At 40.8% G+C, this 22,508-nt stretch overlaps 1 protein-coding gene and 1 pseudogene across 2 annotated transcripts; one reads left to right on the top strand and one right to left on the bottom strand.

Moving 5' to 3' along the window:
- Nucleotides 1-9,408: 9,408 nt before the first annotated feature.
- On the bottom strand, nucleotides 9,409-21,530 carry ZNF582 (zinc finger protein 582). 2 transcript variants are annotated; one of them, XM_008066209.2, is made up of 5 exons: nucleotides 21,378-21,530; nucleotides 19,292-19,380; nucleotides 17,941-18,067; nucleotides 17,576-17,668; nucleotides 9,409-10,931 (listed from the first exon to the last, which is right to left on the bottom strand). In XM_008066209.2, exons 2-5 carry the CDS (start codon nucleotides 19,298-19,300, stop codon nucleotides 9,616-9,618), a joined length of 1,545 nt encoding a protein of 514 aa, XP_008064400.1. In that variant the 5' UTR covers nucleotides 19,301-19,380; nucleotides 21,378-21,530; the 3' UTR covers nucleotides 9,409-9,615. The 2 variants fall into 2 exon arrangements, with proteins under 2 accessions (XP_008064400.1, XP_008064399.1); XM_008066208.1 differs by having other exon boundaries at nucleotides 9,441-10,931; nucleotides 21,157-21,480.
- LOC103268616 lies at nucleotides 14,625-15,306 on the top strand (annotated as a pseudogene).
- Nucleotides 21,531-22,508: the final 978 nt, after the last annotated feature.

The raw sequence follows: 22,508 nt of genomic DNA, 5'->3' as shown, positions 1-22,508 counted from the left end.
TTTAAAATAGATGAACAAACAAAATTTTTAAAATTAAAATATAATTGAAAATTTTTAAAAAACAGGCCAGACTTAGTGGCTCAGCCTGTAATCCCGCACTTTGTGAGACTGAGGTGAGTGGATTGCCTGAGCCTGCGGGTTCGAGACCTACCTGGGCAACTTGCTGAGACCTCATCTCTACAATAAATAAAAATATCAGCTGGGTGTGGTAGTGCGTGTCTGTAATTCTGGCTACTCAGAAGGCTGAGGCAGAAGGATCACCGGAGCCCAGCAGGTCGAGGCTGCAGTGGCTGGGAGCAGCAACTGCACTCCAGTCTGGGTGACAGAGTGAGACTCCAACTAAAAAAAACCCCCAAAAAACAGAACACAACAAAAAACAAAAACAGAGACCAAAACAATCTGTCCCTCTTTGGCAGGCTCTGTAGTTGTTCATCTAATCAGATCTCTCCTGCAAAGCCACCTCTTTTACCTCTTCTCAGGGAGTGGAGCAGAGAAGGAGGAGGGGCAGTGAGGTGGGTGGGGCTGCAGCCCTCCCCTCCCTCTTTCCTATGGTGAGAGAGATCTCTGGTGGGGATGTACAGGATAGTCTCTTCCCCAGGTACGTACTGTCATGATGTTGCCCCAGCCAGAGCTATCTTGGAATGGGATTCTCCTATTGTGACTAATGTCCAGGCTCCATCTGGGTTTGTCCCTTTCAGTCGTTGCCCAGCTATGTGGGTCTGACGTTTGGAGAATTGCTGAAGAGGAGGGGTTTGTGTCAGCCAGGATTCATCACTACCAGGATTCATCACTGATCTCTTTGGAGTTCTTCCTTGTCCTTTTCTGGCCACATTCTTTGTCCCATGGTTGTATCAGGGTTGAAGATAGGTTTTCAACGTTTATTATGGAGTGGCCTGTCTTGGCTCTGTGGTGTCCACAGTTCCTCATTCATTTCCTTCTGCTTATGGAAGATGGCTATAGAAAAATTCTGGAAGTACTGGACAACAGAATTGGCTTTCACCATCCTAAAGGACTGGTTTAGTATACAAGGACCGGCAATTAACTTTGCGAACTGGCCACGATGTTCTTACATTGGCAGCATTGTACAACTAGGTGAGGTTTCATAACTTTGGTATATCAGTGATTTACAGCTGTGTTCATGCCAACATGTGGTGGTATCTTGCTGTATGGCATTCATTATTGTTGCATGTTTTGTGTGCTGTCATGAAAATGTCAAAGCTTGAATTACAGCAACAAATGGATATTACATTTCTTATTCAACTTGGCAAGAGTGGAAGTGAAATCAGGGACATATTAGTCCAAGTTTATGGGGATAATACCATAAAGAAAGCGACAATGTACAAATGAATTAAACATTTTTCTGAGGGGAGAGAAAGCATCACCGATGAAAAAGACAGGTCAGGATGGCCAGTAACAAGCAGAACTGATTAAAACTTTGCAAAATGGTCCCAAAGGAGCTCTTGCATCACGACAGTGCACCAGCTCACATAGCACTATCTGAAGAAGTTTTTATTCAATAAACAATTAACTGAAAAAAAAAGCAAAAACAAATAATTGTATCAGAACACCTCCCCCACTCCCCTGATCTTGCCTCCAGTGACATTTTTCTTTACCTGAAGATAAAGGAAATACTGAAAGGAAGAGATTTTGATGACATTCAGCACATCAAGGGTAATACAACAACAGCTCTGACAGCCATTCTCAAAAAAAGAGTACCAGAATTGCTTTGATGGGTGGACTAGGTGCTGATGTAACCAAATAGCTTCTTGAGGGGAATACTTTGCAGGTGACCATAGTGATATTCAGCAATGAGGTATGTAGCACTTTTTCTAGGATGAGGTCATGAACCTAATTGTAAGACCTTGTGTCCACGGACTGCTATGCCCACTCTTTAAGAGTACACTTTCCCTCAGAAAGTTCTAAAGCTTGTCTGAGGTAGCTCAGTTTGTCCTTGAGCCACATCCAGAGTTCCTGTCCCTCAATTTAGTTGTTTCCATCTGTCCTCATGACTTCTGTCTTTATTGTGTTTGATGTAAAGACATTTTTTTTTTTGAGTTGGAGTCTCACTCTGTTGCCCAGACTGGAGTGCAGTGGCCGTTCCCGGCCACTGCAGCCTCGACCCACTGGGCTCTGGTGATCCTTCCACCTCAGCCTTCCAAGGAGCTGGAACTACAGGCGCACGCTACCACGCCCAGCTGATTTTTTGATTATAGAGATGAGGTCTCGCTGCCCAGGTGGATCTCGAACCTGTGGGCTCAGGCAATCCACTCACCTCAGCCTCCCAAAGGTACAGGATTACGGGCTGAGCCACCGAGCCTGGCTGATGTAAAGATATTTTAGAGTCACACAATCCTGAGTGCAAATACTAATTCGACCACTCATATCCTAGATGTGCATTTTTCAGCAAGTCACTTTTCTATATCTGTTTTAATTATTCTCCTGGAAAGAAAATAAAACCAGACCGCAGGGATTTTTTGAGGAATGATTACTGCTATTAAAAGCAGAGATGAGTTAGGAATAGACAGATTGAATCTCATACTTTTGAGACTTAAAGCCCTGGGAGATAGTATTTTGTTAGTATAAGCAATCGAATGCATACTCTTCTTGAATCTTTAACTTTTAAATAATTAAGATATATTGTTTTTTCAAAATATTAGTTTTAGAGCAGACACGGTGGCTCACACCTGTAATCCCAGCACTTGAGAGACTGAGGCAGAAGGGTTGCCTGAGGCCGAGTTCAATATCAGCCTAGGCAACACAGCAAGATCTTGTATCTACAGAAACTGAAAAAACTAAACTAGCCATGTGTGGTAGTATGCACCTGTAGTCCCAACAACTCAGGAGGCTGAGGCAGGAAGATTGCTTGTGCCCAAGAATGTGAGACTGTGGTGAGCCATGATCATGCCATTGCACTCCAGCCTGGGAAACAGAGTGAGACTCCATCTCAAAAAAAAAAAAGTTAAAGTTTTAAAATATAAATAATTGATAGTACTAATTGAACAATATTTAGAAAAAAACTTTCCTTGGACTGAAAAAAGGTTTGAGACATATCCCACATAAGATCTTAAATTCCAAGGATAGAAAGAAATTTGCAAGTACCTGGACATAAGCAGTCTCTTACTGTGATAGGCAGAATTATGGCCCTTCAAAGAAGTACATGTTGTCATCCCAGGAGCCTTAAATATGTTGTGTTACATGGCAAGGGGGAATCAAGCTGCAGATAAAATTAATGTTGTTAATCAGGTGACTTTAAAATTAGGGTATTTTGGATTGTCCATATGAGCCCTGTATCATGAAAGTCCTTAAATATGAAAGAAGGAAGCTGGAGAGTCAGTGTCCAGATAATGCAACCGAAGGAAGCTTTGAAAGTGGAAAAGGGCCACAAGCCAAGAAATGCAGGCAGCCTCTAGAAGCTGCAAAATGCAAGAAATAGATTATCCCATAGAGCCGCCAATAGAGAACTCAGGCCTGCCATCTCATTGATTTTAGCCAAGTGAGACCTATTTCAGACTTCTGACTTCCACATAATAAATTTGTGTTGTTTTAAGCCACCAAGTTTGTGCTAATTGTTATAGCAGTGAAATGAGCTAAATCAGTTTAAAAAATCAAATAACAGTATCAACCAGCTTACCCCATTTTGTTAAAACTTCCATTTTAGTTGCCTGCCTGACCTAAGAATCACCCCTCAATGCCTATGTGTGACTGCCTTAACGTTCCCATAACCACAGACTCCCAGCTTTGTTCCCTTTGGGCAGGTCTTGCTGACTGTTTCCTGCTGTTACAAAACTTCCTAGCCATAAGTTCCATGTAATTGTAATCTTTGTTAACTGAAATCAAACGTTATGCTTTACAAAACCCCATTGTTACATTTTCATATTTTGTTCTTATATTTTGTTAGTGACCTAACCACGATAACGCCATTGTGTAATAATTCTTCTACCTTGTCTCTATGTAACTGCCTTAAACTGTATCTTGTTAGCAAAACTCCAAGGACTTTCTGGTCACAGGCTATACCTGGGACATAAAATTACTCAAAACTCCCTAACAATCAAAAGTTCCCATTTTGGTTGCCAAGTTGTTAGTTAATGGTTGCTATGGTGACTAAGTTGCTATGTAGCCAACACTGCAAATTTTACTTATAAAAGCTTGTCACAAACTGCACTAGTTTGTCAAGAGTTTTTCTGGCGTTAGCCTACTCTTGACCCGCACATTAATAAAAAACTCATACGTAGAGTCGGCATACTGATGTTGTCTCTTTCTCACAACTCGGTCATAACAGCAGCAATAAGGAGATGAATACATCTACTTAAGTCAAGATAATTAAACTAACGATTTCTCTTCTAGAAGACTAGAAGACAGAATTTACTGAAGAAGAATTAAGTGACATCTATAAATTACTGAGAAAAAACTACAAGACTATTCTACAACCAAATGTAATTTTGGAAGGTGGAAGAAATTTTTTTGGACATAACAGGACTCGGAATATACCATTTACTGTCATATATGCAAATACCCAAGAAAATGGTCTAGGTGGCATTTAAAATACAACTATCATCTCAAAACACAGGAAAGCAATAAAAAAGTGGCCAGCAGTGAATGTCACTCTGATATTTAAATTTAAATGGGGATGGGTACGGTGACTCAAGTCTGTAATTCCAGTACTTTGGGAGGCCAAGGCAGATAGATTGAGACCATCCTGGGCAACATAATGTAATCACGTCTCTATAAACAAATAAAATTTCAAAATTAGCTGGGCATGGTGCTGCACACCTGTAGTCCCAGCAACTTAGGAGGTTGTGGCTGAAAGATCACCTGAGCTCAAGACATTGAGGCTGCCATGAGCCATGATTGTTATGATCATGCCACTGCACTCCAGCCTGGGTAGCAGAGTGAGACCCCAACTCTAAATAAATAAAAAATAAATACATTTAAATGGAAATCTGGTTATGGCAGTAAGTAAGTTATCAAATAAGTGAAATCAAATAAATAAGAACAAAGTCAATAGCTTTGGACTAGGAGTCTTCATTAGGTTAGTGAAATGAAGGAAAGATGAAAGAATGGGATGTGCAGCAGGGAAAGAGCAAGTAAGAGTGTTCTTTTTCTTGAAAGAGCATGGTAAATAAAATTCACAGTGGGTGAGAAAATACAATAGTAATCTCATTCTGCTCAAATAATGATTTAAAAAATGGAGAAATAGCCACTAACCTAAGCACAGTGGAAGTTCCAATGTAGCAAGAGAAAAGAGGAATGATCATCCAACATAAGGAAAAGACCAAGGTAACATAAATAGCACACACAATGTAAAATGAAAGGAATAAAGTTGAATAATTACACTACATGAAAATGTGAGCTTCTCTATAAAGATTCATATTATGAGTTTTGAAAAATCAGCTATAGTCATACATTATTTAACAGTAGAGATATGTTCTAAGAAATGTTGCTAGACGATTTTACTATTCTGTGAACATCATAGAGCGTACATAAACAAAGCAATATGGTGTAGCCTACTATACACTAGGCTATATGGTATAGCTTATTGATCTTAGGCTACAAACCTGTATAGCATGTTACAGTACTTAATACTGTGGTCAGTTATAATGCAGTAATATGTATCTAAACACAGAAAAGTACAGTAGAAATATGGTATACAAGATAAAAAATGGTACACCTGTATAGGGCATTTATAATGAAGAGGACTTACAGGACTGGAAGTTGCTGTGGATGAGTCAGTGAGTGAGTGATGAGTGAATATGAAGGCCTAGAACATTACTGTCTACTACTGTAGACACTTAGGCTATACTACACTTAAAAATATTTTCTTCAATAATAAATTAACCTTAGCTCACTGTAATTTAAACTTTGATTGATTGAGTTGGGGTCTCACTCTTGTCACCCCGGCTGGAGTGCAGTGCCATGCTCATGGCCACCACAGCCTCAACCTGCTAGGCTCAGGTGATCTTTCCACCTCAACCTTCCAAATAGCTGAAACTACAGATGCATGCCACCATGCCTGGCTAGTTTTTGTGACTTATTGTAGAGATGAGGTCTCATTAATTGCCCAGGCTGGTCTTCAACCCCCTGGTGTAGGCTATCCTCTCGCCTCAGTTTCCCAAAGTGCTGGGATTACAGCTGTTAAACTTTAAATTTAAAAAACTTTTTGACTCTTTTGTAATAGCTCTCAGCTTAAAACAAGCACACTGAACAGCTGTACAAAAATATTTTCTTTATATCCTTATTCTATAAGCTTGTTTCCATTTTTAAAATTTATTTTTAAACTTTTTTCTTAAAAACTAAGAGACATGTATTAATCGAGGCCTACACAGGTTCGGGATCATCAATATTACTGCTTTCCACCTCCACATCTTGTTCCACTGGAAGGTCTTCAGGGGCAACAACATGCACAGAACTGTCATCACTTGTGACAACAATGCTTTCTTGTGGAATACTTCCTGAAATACTTGCCCTTCTACAATATAAGTAAGATTACACACTAAAATAATAAAAACTATAGTAAGTACATAAAATACATTAAGTACATAGTGATTTACTATCAAGTATTATGTACTGTACTTAACTGTATATGCTATACTTTTATACTACTGGCACTACAAGTTTGTTTACACTAGCATCACTACAAACACAAGAGTAATGCATTGTGTTGCTACCATGATGCAACTGGCTATGTCACTAGGTGATAGGAATTTTTCAGCTCCATGATAACCTTATGGAACCACTGTCATGTATGTGGTCCATCAATGAACAAAATGTCATTATGCAGCACATGACTTGCAAGGAAACAGCCTCTGGCATACCAAGAATAACACCATCTTGAAGCAAAACTGCTATAATGACCAAGGTTTGATTCTTGCATACCAAAGTGTTTCCTCAGCAAGGTCATATAATTGCCCCAGTGTTGTTTCACAAGAGGGTCTAAGACATGACTAGCTGCATGTTCTACCCCAAAAAGCTTCCTATATAAATACTTTCTGGAGGGCAGGTGCAAAAATCCACCGTCTCTCAGTCACCACAGATGTCACTTGTTTGTAAGTCCCTATTAAATACTTCTGAGACACTGGATTTACCAGTCTTTCTTCAGTCTCAGCTCCTTCAGCCTTTGTGAGTAGGTTTGCATATGCTTGCTCACTGCAGAACATGACTGCATATGTTCATATATATAACTAAAATAAAGTGATGGGTTGAAACATACAGATGGGCAAAAACAAACCAGGTAAACAAAGATACATTATTATTAATATCAAACGGAAATAAAATATTTAATGAATTACCCTGGGCCAGAGGTTGGGAAATGTTTTACCTAAAGTATAAAATATAGTATATACCTAAAGTATAAAATATAGGCCAGGTGCAGGGCTCATGCCTGTAATCCTAGCACTTTGGGAGGCTGAGGTAGGAGGGCTGCTTGAGCCCAGGGGTTGAGACCAATCAGGTAACATATCAAGACCTCATCTCCTCAGGAGAAAACAAAAAAGCTGGGTGTGCTGGTACAAGTCTGTACTCCCAACTACTCAGGAGGCTGAGGTGGAAGGACAGCCTGAACCCAGAAGGTTGAGGCTGCAGTGAGCTGTAATCATGCTACTATACTCCAACCTGGGTGACAGTCAGACCCCTAACTCAAAAAATGAAACAAAACCAACCCCTCAACTCCCCATAAATATGGGTTTTGAAGCCATATAGACTGTTTCAACTACTCAGTTATGCTGCAGTGGTATAAATGTGTTATGTTCCAATAACTTTACTTCTAAAACATGCAGCAGCCTGGATTTGATTTGCCTGCACTAGGCAAAATGGGACACTATGTAATGATAAAGATATGATTCAAAAATTGAAGATTAGTAATATGTCTTTATAGGTCAAACAACAAATTAAAAGCAAAAGTCTCTGGAAATTCAACATCTTGGCAAAAAAAAAAATCAATTTTAGGAAATTCTGATCCAGTTTATCAAATTATATAAAAACATAGAGTATTGTATCACTGTAATCCACTGGTTTAATAGGCTTATTTTAAAAATGTAGAATATATTTTAAATGTTCATGGAGCATATACAGAAATGGATCCTGTATTAGCCACAAAGAAAAATGTTAAATTCAAAAAAGTAGATATTTTCAGGCCACATTTAACTAATCATAATAAAGTAAAATTTGAAATTACATACTTAAGGATGCTTTTGGCTACATACTTTATAAGTATCAAACTAAAAGTAACTTCAGCAATAAAAGTTTATTTTTCTTATATTCCAAGGCATCAGAGAGGCAGTTCCAGATTGGTCTAGAAGCTGTGTTGTCAGGCTCTGGGTCAGCTTCTCTGAAGACCTCTGTTTTCTCTTCCTTCCAAGATAGCTGCAGCAGTTCCAGGTATCATGTTCTCATAAGAATATGTTTAAAAGCAGGAAGTGAGAGAGAAAGAAGTCTTCACAATATGTGTCTCTTCTGAATAAGGCGAATCTTTCCCAGAAGCCACAGAAGATACCACTGGCCAACACTGGGACATACTGGCCATTTTGAACTGCACAGGAGGTTAGAAAATTAGCATCTAGTATCTTCAAATTCTAAGGCAAGAAGAGATACTGCCTATAAGAAGAGGAACTAGGTATGGCCGAAGGTTGGCAACCAATATTTGTCTGTGACAGTCATGTAAGATTACCCAAAACAACTGAAGAATTCAGAAACACTCTCCTAAATTTAGATCACTCCTGGATCAGGAAGAAATAAAACTGAGATTATTGTAAGAGGATCAGTTTCTATTTCATCACTTTCTGCTTTTCTGTTACTTTTTTTCCTTCACTGCCTGAGTGTTTGGTAGTCTTGAATAGTGTACAAAGGTTTTCATGTGTATGCATGCATTTAAAGGCTGCAAAATTCCTCCAGGTGTAACTTTGGCTACATTTCACATCTCTTTGGTTACATTCATATCTCTCAGTTTTTCACCTGTATGAATTCTATAATTCATTCTTTTCATTACCATTCATGGTAAACGAATGATTTATTTCACTGTTAAAGAATAATTTGGCTGCTTTTTTTTATTTTCAAGAAAACTAAAACTTTTGGCTCTTGTTAAAATTATTATACTGGTTAGAAAAAGTGATTCTGGCCAGGCACGGTGGCTCATGCCAGCAATCCCAGAACTTTGGGAGGGGCAGCAAAGGGATTGCCTAAGCTCAGGGGTTCGAGACCAGCCTGGGAAACTTGGCGAGACCTTGTCTCTAAAATAAATCAAAAAATTAGCCGGGTGTGGTGATGCATGCTTTTGGTTCCAGCACTTAGAAGGCTCAGGTGAAAGGATCACTTGAGTCCAACAGGTCGAGGCTATGGTGGCCATGCATGAGTGTGCCACTGCACTCCAGCCTGGCAAGAGTGAGACTCTGACCAAAAAAAAAAAAAAAAAAAAGCGTGATTCTGGAATGTATTAAAGACAAAATTTTCCAGCCTTTCCCTGCTTCCTTGACAATCATAGTCTAAACAGTTTACCATTCATAACATTTTTTTGTTATGAATTTTCTGACTTAGGATAAAGAATAAGCTCTGAATGAAGGGGTTCTCACTTGCATTACATTCTTCAAGTCTTCCTCCAAGAGGTAGAAGTAAGTTGTGACTATACTAAGCTAATGGGTTTCCCCCATTATTTCCATTCATATGATTGCTTGCCAACATAAATTCTCTGATGATTAATAAGGGATAAGTGCTGATGGAAGGCTTTTTGACATTTATTATATTCACATGTTTTTCTCTATTATGCATTCTCTGAGACGGAACAATAGTTGAATCATGACTTAATGTCCTCCCACGTTCCTTATATTCATAGGGCTTTTCCTCAGTATGGATGACCTGATGTTGAATCAGTTGTGAGCAATGACTAAAAGCCTTCCCACATTCCTTACATTCATATGGTTTTTCACCTGTATGAATTCTATAATGTACAGTAAGATGTGAAACTCGTTTGAAGGCTCTACTACATATCTTGCACTGGTAGGGTTTCTCTCCAGTGTGGATTCTCTGATGTTGCTTAAGTTGTGAGCTCACTCTAAAGGCCTTCCCACATACCTTACATTCATAGGGTTTCTCACCAGTATGAATTCTCTGATGTCGAATAAGAGTTGAGCCTTGATTAAAGGCCTTCCCACATTCCTTACATTCATAGAGTTTCTTTCCAGTATGAATAGTCTGATGTTGAATCAACTGAGACCGATGACTGAAGGTTTTCCCACATTCCTTGCATGCATAGGGTTTTTCACCCGTATGAATTCTATAATGTACTTTAAGATGTGATATCCGATTGAAGGCCTTGCCACATTCCTTACACTGATAGGGTTTCTCACCAGTATGAATTCGCTGATGCTCAATCAACTGTGAGCTTCGACTAAAAGCCTTTGCACAGTCCTTACATTCATAAGGTTTCTCACCAGTATGAACTCTCTGATGTTGTATGAAATTTGAACCAGAATTGAAGGCTTTTCCACATTCCTTACATTCATAGGGTTTCTTGCCAGAATGAATATTCTCATGCTGAATTAGTCGTGAGCTATATTTAAAGGCCTTCCCACATTCCTTACATTTATAGGGCTTCTCATTAGTACGAATTCCTTGATGATTAATAAGAAGTTCCTTTTGGCAGAAGTCTTTTCTATTATATTCATAGGGTTTTTCTCCATTATGAATTTTCTGATAAAAAGTAAGGGATGTGTGTTGGTCAAAAGTGGGCATTTCTTCATGACTGATTATCATTTGACTAAAATGTTTGTCTGGATTTCCCTGTTTTCTGTCAAATTGGCTTCTGCATTCCCAATCATCTTGGAAACTCGGATACTCAAGACCATAGCTTGTAAGGCTTTCCATGATCTCCCACTGGGGTGATTCAACTTCATAAACATGCTGCTTTGGAGATAATACCTTGGTATCACATCCGGACTCCAACACTGAAAAGGAACAAGTAAAACAAACACATTTGGTTTTTTTCTTTCCCAGAAAAAGGAACTATAGTAAAATTTGGTTTAGAGTAAAAAATAATGAATATAAACTCTTGAATGTGGCTAAGCAATTAGAAAAGGCAAGCAGAACAGAGAAAAGGGAAATACTATAAATGAGATGAGATGGGTAATCAGAGAGGTCATTAGAAGTAGACGTAAAATATCAGCGTGGACCAGAATCACCTCTGATCTGTTTTTAAAGAAAATGAGTGTTTCTACGAGGTTCTAGAAAAGACAAATATGATCTAGAGTGACAGAAAGCAGATCATTGGTTGCCTGGGACTGTAGGTATGAGGGACTGTGCAAGAAGGCACAGGCAACTTTTCAGGGTGAAGAAAATGTTCATTATCTTGATTAAGGTAGGGTTACATAGGTGTATAAATTTGTCAACACTCATTAATATTACACAAAATGTGCATTTTACTGAATATAAATTATACCTCAAATAGAGTGGACTTTAAAAAATGATGGGGATTTCACAAGATGAAAAGAGTTTTGGAGATGGGTGTTGGTGACAGTTGCACAACAATGTGAATGTACTTAATGCTACTGTACACTTGAAAATGGTTAAGATAAGCCAGGTGTGGTGGTTCATGCCTGTGATCCCAGCACTCTAGGAGGTGGAGGCGAGAGGATTGCCTGAGTACAAGTGTTCGAGACCAGCCTGGGCAACTTGACAAGACCTCATCTCTACAATAAATAAAACAATTAGTTGAGTATGAGCATGCCACTGCACTCCAGCCTGGTTGACAGTGGGACTCCAGCTCAAAAAAAAAAAAGGTTAAGATATTAAAGTTTGTGTTATGTGCATTTTATCACAATTTAAAAAATTAAAAGTGATGGAGGGGTGTATGGCTGGATCTGCATCCTACCTCAGTGTTTGGAGGACATGTGAAAGAAAGAGCCAGAGGAACATATTGGCACCTCTGTCTGCCAGGACATGCGGTACAGTGGCAGCTATTCTTATGTGTCTGCTGAAAGTTGTCATAACATGGCTGCTGTCTTCTTCTGTGATGTTTTTTGTATTTGAAGTTTAGTGGAACACCATGGGGAAAGCCCATTGCCAACTAAGTAGTCTCTCCTAGACCTTTCTATTTCTTAAAGGTAACCTTGAGAAAAGGAGGTCTTATTCCTTCTATAGCAGATTAGGCCCAATTTATTGGGGGTGGGCCCTTCCAGAGGAACATACTCTGCTGCATATTCAAATAGCAAGAAAAAGCTGAATAATCTAATGAACTCTGATTCTGCCTTATACTTGAATTCAGCTATGGGGCAAATTTTACCGAAATTACAGCAACCAGCCCCATTTGGCTTAAAAAGAATCATTTACATTTTATACAAGGAACCAAAAGGGAAAGTGAATGGGTGCTTTTTAATCTGTGTTCAAAAAGTGTATCAGACAGACGGGCCTGGATGACTTTATAGGCACATGTCTGTTTCATATGGTGGCATCTCAGAGACTGCTATTCATTTTGGTATTTGTGCAAGTATTAAGCAAAGACTACGAGAATATAAGATTGCTTCCATAATGGAAGATGATAGAGGCTGTGAAAGAATAATCAGATTTTACAGGACTGAAGCTGGCTGTTGTCACCTCAAAAACCTGTGCCACGCCAGGTTTACAGGCTCACACCTGTAATCCCAGTACTTTGGGAAGCTGAGGCAGGATGATTGCTTGAATGCAGGAGTTTGAGACCAGTCTAGGCAACATAGCAAGACCTCGCCTTGTAAAAAAAAAAAGCCAGGTGTGGTGGTGCATGCTTGTAGTCTTAGCTACTTGGGAGGCTGAGGTGTGAGGTGGAAGGATCACCTGAGCCCAGGAGGTTGAGGGTGTGGTAAGCTGTGATCATGCCACTGAACTCCAGCCTGGATGACAGAGACCCTGACTCAAACAAAAAACAAAAAAACAAAAAAGCATCCCTGAAAAACCTGTATCACTTAAGCTTTGTCTTAATTCTGACTATGTATGTAACTTTGTGGAACCAACTCTACTAGATGGGGCCCATAAACAATTGATTTATAAGTTCACAACCATGATGAACTATTATTAGATTACTTAGTTCTGCTTTCTGTCTTCTTAGAAAACCCTAATGACACGTGGAACAACTTTATTACATTAGGAGCAGCAGTTTTGGTTGTTAAAAATAATGAATGGTGACTCTTAAGTGTAAACATTTTATCATTTTTAGGTTCATTTTAAATTATTAAAAATGTTGACTTGCATTTGAAGGATGTAAGTGCTAGAAATCAATCTCCCTCTTAACTCTTTCAGCTTTGTTCATGCCTAATACTAAGTTAATGTCATGCCCTTCTGCATGGACTGTTGGTAAGGTAGGGACCACTTAGGTGCTGATAGTTTGCTTTTTCTTTCTCTAATATCAATCATGACTTTAACATCCCTAAGAATATAGATACTTCCAAATGATTTAAATTAACCCTTTGCACTCAAATATTCCCTCTGAGGGAACATCGTAAATCTAACAAAGCACTCACACATAAAAAGACTGCTAGTGATTATATAGGACAAATTTATGCAAGTGCAAATTTTTCAAAAATGTATGTTTCCTTGAAGTTTTCCATACAAAAGCAATGAAAAACCTATGTCCCATTTGAAATTTGTCAAGCTTCTGATCTATCAGTTGAGAAGTAGTTTTCAGGAGTCAAAATTAGCCAGGCATGGTAGCGGACGCCTGTAATTCTAGCTACTTGGAAAGCTGAGGTGGAAGGATTGTCAGAACCCAGCAGGTCGACGCTGGGGTGGCCGTGAGTGTGCCACTGCACTCCAGCCTGGGTGATGGAGTGAAACTCCAACTCAAATAATAATAATAATAAACAATAACAATAAATAAATTATTCATGTGGCAGGAAGAAAACAAGACTGTACTGTCTACTTGAATAGAAAACACCCAGTGGAAGAAGTAAAACAAATTACTATTGCACATATATCAATGAACCTGCAATGTACATTGGTGACTCTTTCATATGTTACCATATATTAGAAAAAGATAAAATTTTGATTTTTTTGTCATAAATAAGTTCCTCAATGCCCAAAGTTCCATTATAAGACAAATATCATTACAATAAAATAAATGGCTCCAATGCTATGCTATTTAATATGAAATGATTCATTTTTCACTACTTAATAAAAAGGTGCAGTCAAATTGCTGTAGGTTATCCATGAGATGTCTCTGAATGCAAAGGATTGAAGCTTATTTATTTATTTATTTATTTTTTAGAGATGGGGCCTCATGTGGCTCTTCACAAATGTGATCATAGCATACTGTAGTCTCAAACTCCAGGGTTCAAGAGATCCACCTGCTTCAGCCATCCAAGTAGCTGGGACTACAGGCACTCACTGCTCTTAGCTGCAGAATGACTTTTAATATATAAATGTATTTAATACAATGTACTCAAATCTCTCAAATCTCTTCTCCATCATGCCTTTATATTTCTTATTAATCTACACACTATTATGCTAATGCTTTCAGAAACATAAAATTCTTGTTTTACTCTTAATTTTTGTTTTAAAAAAATTTTGAATGTGTACTCCTGCATATGTGAAGAATTATAACCTATCAGTCATAGCTAAACAATCAACATTATAAGAGTTGATATCTGAACTTGCTCTTGGGAACCAGCACTATGGTGTTGGGCTGCAAAATTGGCCCATCCAGCCCCAAATTGGCCCATCCAGCAACCTGGCCAATTTAGGGGCCAAGTGCCTCTGGATGCTAGACTCTGGGGCCAATTTCTGTACCTGGCTGTAATGGGATGGGCGTTTTGTTCCCAACATCACCTTTGGTCACCCTGTGGTAGAAAGCCTTTGAAAGCAGCTAGGCCAGGACCCTTTCTTTGACATGCACATGACAGTGTCCAAGCCAGAACAGTGGGTAAAGCCAATGGCTGTAGCTGGAGCCAATCAATACACCTTTCATCTTGAGGCTACTGAGAACTGAGGGGCTTTGATTAAAGACATTCAGAATAAAGAGATGAAAGCTGGCCTTTACACAGTTGAGTATTTGGCACCATGAGCTAATCAAGTAGACATGGCCTTGGTTATGACAGTGGAATCTGGGTTTGGAGGGCATAAATTCATGGAAGATATGATGCCAAAGGTTCACTGGTTGAGAACCCAGTTCTCATCTCTGGATATAGAGATTGATGGTGGCATAGGTCCTGACACTGTCCAAAAGTGTGCAGAGGCAGGAGCCAACATGATTGTGTCTGGCAGTGCCATTATTAATAGTGAAGATCCCAGATCTGTGATCAACCTGTCAAGAAATTTTGTTCAGAAGCTGCTCAGAAACATTCTCTTGATCAATGAACCCCAAAGAAGTCCAGTGTTTCTGTTCATGAAATCCCCTTTTTCCTGGAAAATAGGAATACTGACTACTAAATCATATTGCAATTGAAGCAGTACTGTTTTTCTGAGCCATTTACTCATTCCAGTGATTAAAATCTATCGTGCAGATTTTAGGTTAGAGATTGGTGTGTATAACATTTTTAGTGGTACAATTTGAAGATTAGTGTGGTGAAATACCAAGTTCTAACTGGGAGACTAGATTTTTATAAAGAGAAAAAATATGGCTGAATCAAGGATACAAACAGAAATGTTAAGTCTTAATGCCTAAGGAGGGCATATTAGCGACAACAATTTTTTTTCTGCATTTCTAAAAAGAATTTTGTTGTTTTCTCAGCTGTTTTCCAAAGGAAAGTCCTTATGTTTTTCCTGTTTTAGTTATTTGTGATTTGTTCTTATGCTTGATGATAATAAGTAGCATGAAATTTTAAAATATAAGTTTCGGTGGGATGGCACATCATACTCTTGCATCTGAAAATTATCAATTTTCACCTTATGCTTGATTCATAAAAACTATAAAAACAATTTATGAAGCCCAGGAGTTCTAAAATACAAATAAAGATTTTTATCAAAAAGAAAAAAAGAGTCGATATCTGTTGATTCATATGAGATCTGTCATTCTTGCATATATGTACATGGCTGTAAATTATGTACACCTGCTCTATATTTATGTTAACTGGTTGATTTTTATTTAAATTGTTAAAAGTCAAAAAGTTAAAAATGTGTTTATGAAAAAAAATGATGGGAATTACATTCAAAGACCCTGGGAACAAGTCTGACAGGGTTCTTACTGGCCAAATCTGAAAAAATACCAACACTGTGATAATTAATAAAAGTGGGTTATAATCTGTTATTTAATAAATTAAGATCTATTAATCTCTGATATAATTGAATAAATAGTGGGAAAAAATCAGTTATTTTTTTACAGCGATACGTTAACTAATAAATGAGGAAGAATTTTTTTACAGTGGTGTGTTAACTAATAAATGAGGAAGAATAAAGTTTGTTTAAATTACTGGGCTGGGCATGGGACTCATGCCTGTAATCCTAGCACTTTGGGAGGCTGAGGTGGAAGGACTGCTTGAGCCCAGTGACTCAAGACCAGCCTAGAGAACATAATGAGACTTTGTCTCTACAAAAAAAAGTACAGGCACAATGGCATATGCCTGTAGTCCCAGCTACTCAGGAGGCCGAGTTGAAAGGATTGCCTGAGCCCAGGAGGTCAAGGCTGTGGTGAGAGTCACAATCATGTCCCTGCACTCCAGACTGGGTGACAGAGTGAGACCCTGACTCAAAACAAACAAAAAAACACTATTCCCTAATTATCAGCTATACCTGTTCCAAAAGAAAACTGCCAATAAATTCTGAAACGAGTAGGTAAAAAATGTGTGAAGAGCACAGTATTTATACATTCTCAGAGTGGGTCCCTACAAATCATGGCTTTGGCTCTACTTCTTCACTGGCTTTTCACTGCTCACCAGAGTACAGAATCCAAACTTCTTAACATGGCTGGCTGCCTTTCGTACTGTATCTCTTTGTGCTCCTCCTTTTGCTCATCAACTCCAGCCACATGGGCCATCCAGTCACTCTGAGGTGCCTATGTCTCTCCCTGCTCAGGTCCTTCACACTCACTTGCTACAACTGATATTTCCCCAGCTACAATTCACCTTCCATGTCTTAGCTGAAATGCCTTATCCTTGAAGAGGCCATTGCCTCTGTCATGCATCACAACTGAACCTGTTCTTTTTCTTTCACATATTTGTCTGTGTGTATTTTAATGTCTATTTCATCACTACAGTATAAGTTCCATGATGGCAGAGATAACGTCTGCCTGCTTCACCAATGTATACTGTGGCATACTCTGTGGTGTATAATAAAAGCTTAATAAATACTTGTTGACTGACTCTCCAAAATTCAAACAACTAACCAGTATAGGTTCCTTTGGGAAAATGGAAAAAGGACATAGACATCTTTCCATAGAGAAAATATTTTCCTTAGGAACCACCATATTTGTACTGTTTAGCCCTATATGCTGGTTGAATTTTTAAATGTTTCAGGGAGGAAGAAGCAACCACCTTTGTCAAATATTGCTGACAAGTTGAAGAAGATGACAACTAAGACTGACCTCTAAATGTGGCAACCTGGAGGGAAGATTCTCTAAATACAAAGGGCCACTTCCAGCGGACCTGATACCTTCAGTGGCTGCTCCCTTGCCACCAGTTTTTTTACTCACCTGGGCACAGGCCTGGCACCACCTCTTCCACCATCCAGGGCTCTCTGCCTTGCTCAAGGAAAGAGATCACATCAGGTTTGGAAATGGCAAGACCTAGAGATGAGAAGAAAGATATGGTATAGGGACCCCGGAATTCAGAACAAGGTCCTGGCCATCAACCAGGACAGGCAGTTGCAGAAAGGGCAAGAGAAAGATGTGATAGTCACCTGAGGATAGGGGAAGATGTAAGCTTCAGTTGATGGCGCTACCCTTTAACCACTCAAAAATGACCAGCCAATCACAAAACTGAAAGGCTCAGGAATTGCCCAGGAAGGAACAGACATACCCCAAAATAACCTCTAAACTAATAGACCAGATCACCTTACCCAGTGAAACCAGGTTGCTATAGGTCTCCAACATCACGTCTCTGTACAAATCCCTCTGAGCAGGCACCAGCTGCTGCCATTCTTCTTGGGAGAAGACTATGGCCACGTCCCTGAAAAGTTCTGACCCCTGGAATGACAGGCATGTATGCTAACAGCATATTTCAATGGTTCATAGTGGGATGAGAGGAGATGTAGGAGATCTTTGCAGGAAAGGGTTGTTTTCATGAACAAGAAGGCTGTAGTTGGATGTGAGCAGGTGACAGATGAAAAGAGCATTAGTGAAACAGAATGTTCAAATATTCTCAAACACTCCTCTTACTGCAAACCAAAGCTCTTGTGCACAGGTCTGGGGTGAAAATTAAAATTAAGCCAAATGGAGTTTTCCTTATTGTAAAAAACAGTGTAATAAAACACATTGCCCTATCTGTGCTCAGCATACAGTAGACAATTAAGGTAAGACTAATCATTTCTATCTTTTGGAATAAAAAAGTATTTTAAAAAATTATATAAAAAGGGTTTTCTATATTAGAATTTTCATTTAAGTCAAGAATTTCTTAAAAATAGTAAAAAAAATTTCTTGGAGATTTAAGTTCATCATTATGTCAAAACATATCACAGTTTTTTCTTCATGAAAAAAAGCATGAAGATTACTTTTACTGACTGTACAATTTTCTATCATGTGAAAAGAATGACTCAAATATCCTCTTATTTTGGATTCAGACGATGGATCAGATCTCTAAGTCTCTTTCAACTCTAACCATCCAGCCAGACCATTTGGCCGATCAACTCACTTGCTATTACCTATCAACCTTAGCTCTGCACTTTTCCTGCTCTTAAACTAAAGAGGGGAATGGAAAATGACCCAGATTCAAATGCTCCATTCAACCTCAAACTAGACTTTAATACTGGCATTTAATCTCTCATGAATTACTAGCCAAGCCTCAACTACACACCCAAGTGTCAAGTCTTTCTGAAAGCAGGACGCTGTATCATATGCTGATATTGAAAACAACCAACACCACCTCCCCTGCTTTTCTGTATGTGATTACTCCTAAGTGTTCATTTCCACCTCTTCATACTTCAATTCCTACAAGAGATGCTCTCATTTCATACACAGAAATAGGTTTCTGCTCCATCTGGCCAGAAGAAAACCACCAGGAGATGTAGAATGCTGTACAGAATGAATCCATGAGCATTTGTCACAGATGAAGGGGTAATGGGAGAAAGGACGAGCTACCTGATCCTTTTATTCCTTAAAGCTGGGACCTCTGAGAACCAAATTCCTGGATGGAACCCAGGTGGAAAGTTTCAAAATAAGGAAAGCAAATATTTACATGATTTGAAAACTCACAAGGGACATGACTTTTAGAATTTCAAGGGCTGTTGGGTCCTCCTCCTGGTTCCTCTCTTGGGGAAGGGCAGAGTCATGAGATGGCAGAGCTGGGGGAGGAAAGAGCAAACATCAAAGGCTAGAATGCCTCAGCTCCCAGAATGCCAATGATACAAGCTTCCACCTGCTTGCCCTCCTCCCACCATAAAAATTAGAGTTGGGACAAACTGTGATCCTCACCCAATCCTAAAATATGCTTTAGCTGCTGGGAACCAGTGGTCCTTTCTCTCCCATTTCCACCAAACACCCAGGGATTCTGTCTTGTTGGGTGCTCAGACCTGTTCCAGTGGCTGAGACCTACATGGTATCTTAAGGGCAAGAAGGTTCTCGTCAAGCCAGGGAGCACAGAAAAACTGCAGAATATGCATTCTTCAGCCTAGAACACAGCCTTCCCAGAACCCAACATCTAACTGTCTCATATATAAAACGTAACACCTTCAGAGGTCTACCTTGTTCTATTTCCAACTTCCAAATTTAAAAAGGGCCCCATAGACTAGTCTGAGACACCACTTTGTGAGCTCTACCTTGAATCAACAAATGGGGGGGGATAATAAGACAAGTTAGATGGAGCAGGCCCAGTGTTCTATTATCAGCACATAAACGTGCCCTTCCACAGAGACACAGCAGGGCACAAAGTTGCATGCAGAATAATATTTGCTGAAGAACAGAACTGAAAAGTAGTACGTATTAAGTAGGCAAGTGGTTGAATCATGTTTGGCACAACCATGTAAGGGAATGTCAAACAAATACCAAAAATGATGTTGGGCAACATTAACAAGCAGAGATACTCATAACTGGATCCTCTGTACAATATAAGAACTTTCAGCAAAAAGAAGTGAACCCACTGACACATGGGCAAATCCATTCATCCACTGAGATGTGGGCTAAAAACAAAATTAAAATGCCAACTGGAAACACCCAAGTATTTAGAGTGTTGTTATCTAACCCCTGCTTGAATTCATAAAGAAACGAGTAGTATTTTGTAAAGGAGTATAGGACAGTGCCTGTCACATTACAAATATTAAAAAAAAAAATTTTTTTCAGTCAAGAGTCTCACTCTGTCACTCAGGCTGGAATGCGGTGGCATGCTCATGTCCACTGCAACCTCGACCTGCTGGGCTCCGGCGATCCTTCTGCCTCAGCCTTCCAAGTAGCTGCAACCACAGGTGAGCACCACCACGCCCGGCTAAGTTTTTGATTTATTGTAGAGACGAGGTCTTACTAAGTGCCCAGGATAGTCTCAAATCTGTGGGCTCAGGCAATCTTCTCTCCCTCGCCTCCCAAAGTGCTGGGATTACAGGCATGAGCCACCGTGCCCAGTCTAATTTTTTGATTTATTGTAGAGACGAGGTCTCAACAAGTTGTCCAGGCTAGTCTCGAACCCCTGGGCTCAGGCATTCCTCTGCCTCGGCCTCCCAAAGCACTGAGATTACAATATATTGTAATATTTAATTTTAAGTAATGTGTAAGTGAAACAGTTATGAATGTTGCTTCATATCATGTAATAGACAGCTTTTCCTTATAACCCCTTTTATAATCACTATTTATATTATCAACAGGATATCCTAGACACACAGGATGGCTTAGGATTTACTCAACTCGTTCCCCATTGTTGTTGGACGTAGAATTTGAGCAAGACCATCTAAAATGTCCCCAAGTAAGTCTCTGTTTCAAAACTGTGGTTCTAAATCTTTTGGGGTCTTGCAACTTTCTTGAGAAGCTCATGCAAAAAAGGCCTCGTCCTAGATTTCTTTTAAAACACGCATACGAATGAATACAAAACACCCGCAGCGTTTAGGGCGCCTGGGACGCCCCCCACACACCACCTAAGGGGTTCACCCGCCTGGGCTACGAGGCTGGACGCCGAAAGGGGGCGCCAGCGGGGCGCGCGCAAGTGCCGGCGGGAAGTGTAGTCCGGCGCCGGAAAACCCTCAGCCCGACGCCAGGGCGAGACGTCCCGGTTCTTCTTAGGCCCGAGGCCGGCCCGGCCACGGCGCCCGCTCCCGCGCAGACCCCGGGGCGCCTGGAAAGCTCCGGGGCCCCTCACCTGCCGCCTCCTCAGGTCCAGGTGCCCCAGCAGCTGCGCCCCCCGCGGCCCAGGGCGCGCTTCCACCTCGGTACCGGCGGAGCCGCCGCGCGGAGCCGGAAGACGGCGCAGACACACGAGCACAACGACGCTGCGTCGTGATTGGGCCGGCGTCGCAGTGTCTTCTGGGAAGCGTAGTTTCCGGGCCCAGAGGCCGCAGTGCCGCCTCGAGGCCGGATCTCGCGATGCTTCCGGGTGGGCGGGTCCCGCGCCTGCGTCCGGCCGCGTGTGGACAGGCCGTGCCCGTGTGTTCGATCCCCCAGGGCGCTGCGCCGGGCTCTGTGGAGTGCGCTGTGCGGTCTGCGCGCGATTCTCTGGCGGTGATTGTCATGACGATGTGTGGTGTTTGGTTCTGACCCGGCGTGGGTCGTTGACTGTATGAGTGGGACCGTTTAGCGGTGGATACTGACTGTGTTATTGCCAGGACCGACGGGTTTGAGACCAACCTGGGCAGGATGGCGAGACCGCGTCTCTACTTTAAATTAAAGCAAAACAAAACCACACACACACACACACACACACACACACACACACACACACACACACAAATAGCTGGTCGTGGTGGCACGCGCCTGTAGTTCCAACTACTTGGGAGGCTGAGGCGGAAGGATGGCCTGAGGCCAGCAGATCGAGGCTGCGGTAGCCGTCAGCGTGCCACTGCTCTCCAGCCTGGGCGACTGAGTGAGACTCCGACTCAAAAAACTCCCCCGAGCCCCAAACTTCCCATCCATTAAATGACTTTCTGTGAAGCAGCCATTTCACCAGAAGGTTTGGAACCTTAAGGTTTGGAAGCCTCAGAGCTTATCTGGCAACTGACTCGACACATCGTGGTGAAGAAAATGTGGAGGATGGCGGAGGATGCAGAATCAAGGACAGCGTCCTCACGAGTCGCCCCGAAGCTTCGTGCCATGAGGCGGCATCTCGCGGCCGGGTCCTGGACCACCACAGGGAGCCGTCTGTGCCTTCTCTTTCGCGGCCAGGCGACTTTGGCGTGATGACGTGGGAGAAGCCCTGGGCCTTAGGCATCCCAAGGCCTTATGGTCGGGGGTCCGGCGTCCCGGGTGCTGGTCGGGCCCCGCTGTGCCCTGGCTC

The sequence above is a fragment of the Carlito syrichta genome, unplaced genomic scaffold (genome assembly GCF_000164805.1).
Source record: "Carlito syrichta isolate Samal-C Ts95f unplaced genomic scaffold, Tarsius_syrichta-2.0.1 Scaffold308856, whole genome shotgun sequence".
NCBI classification, from domain to species: Eukaryota; Metazoa; Chordata; class Mammalia; order Primates; family Tarsiidae; genus Carlito; species Carlito syrichta.
This window is presented reverse-complemented; position numbering and strand designations above follow the sequence as displayed.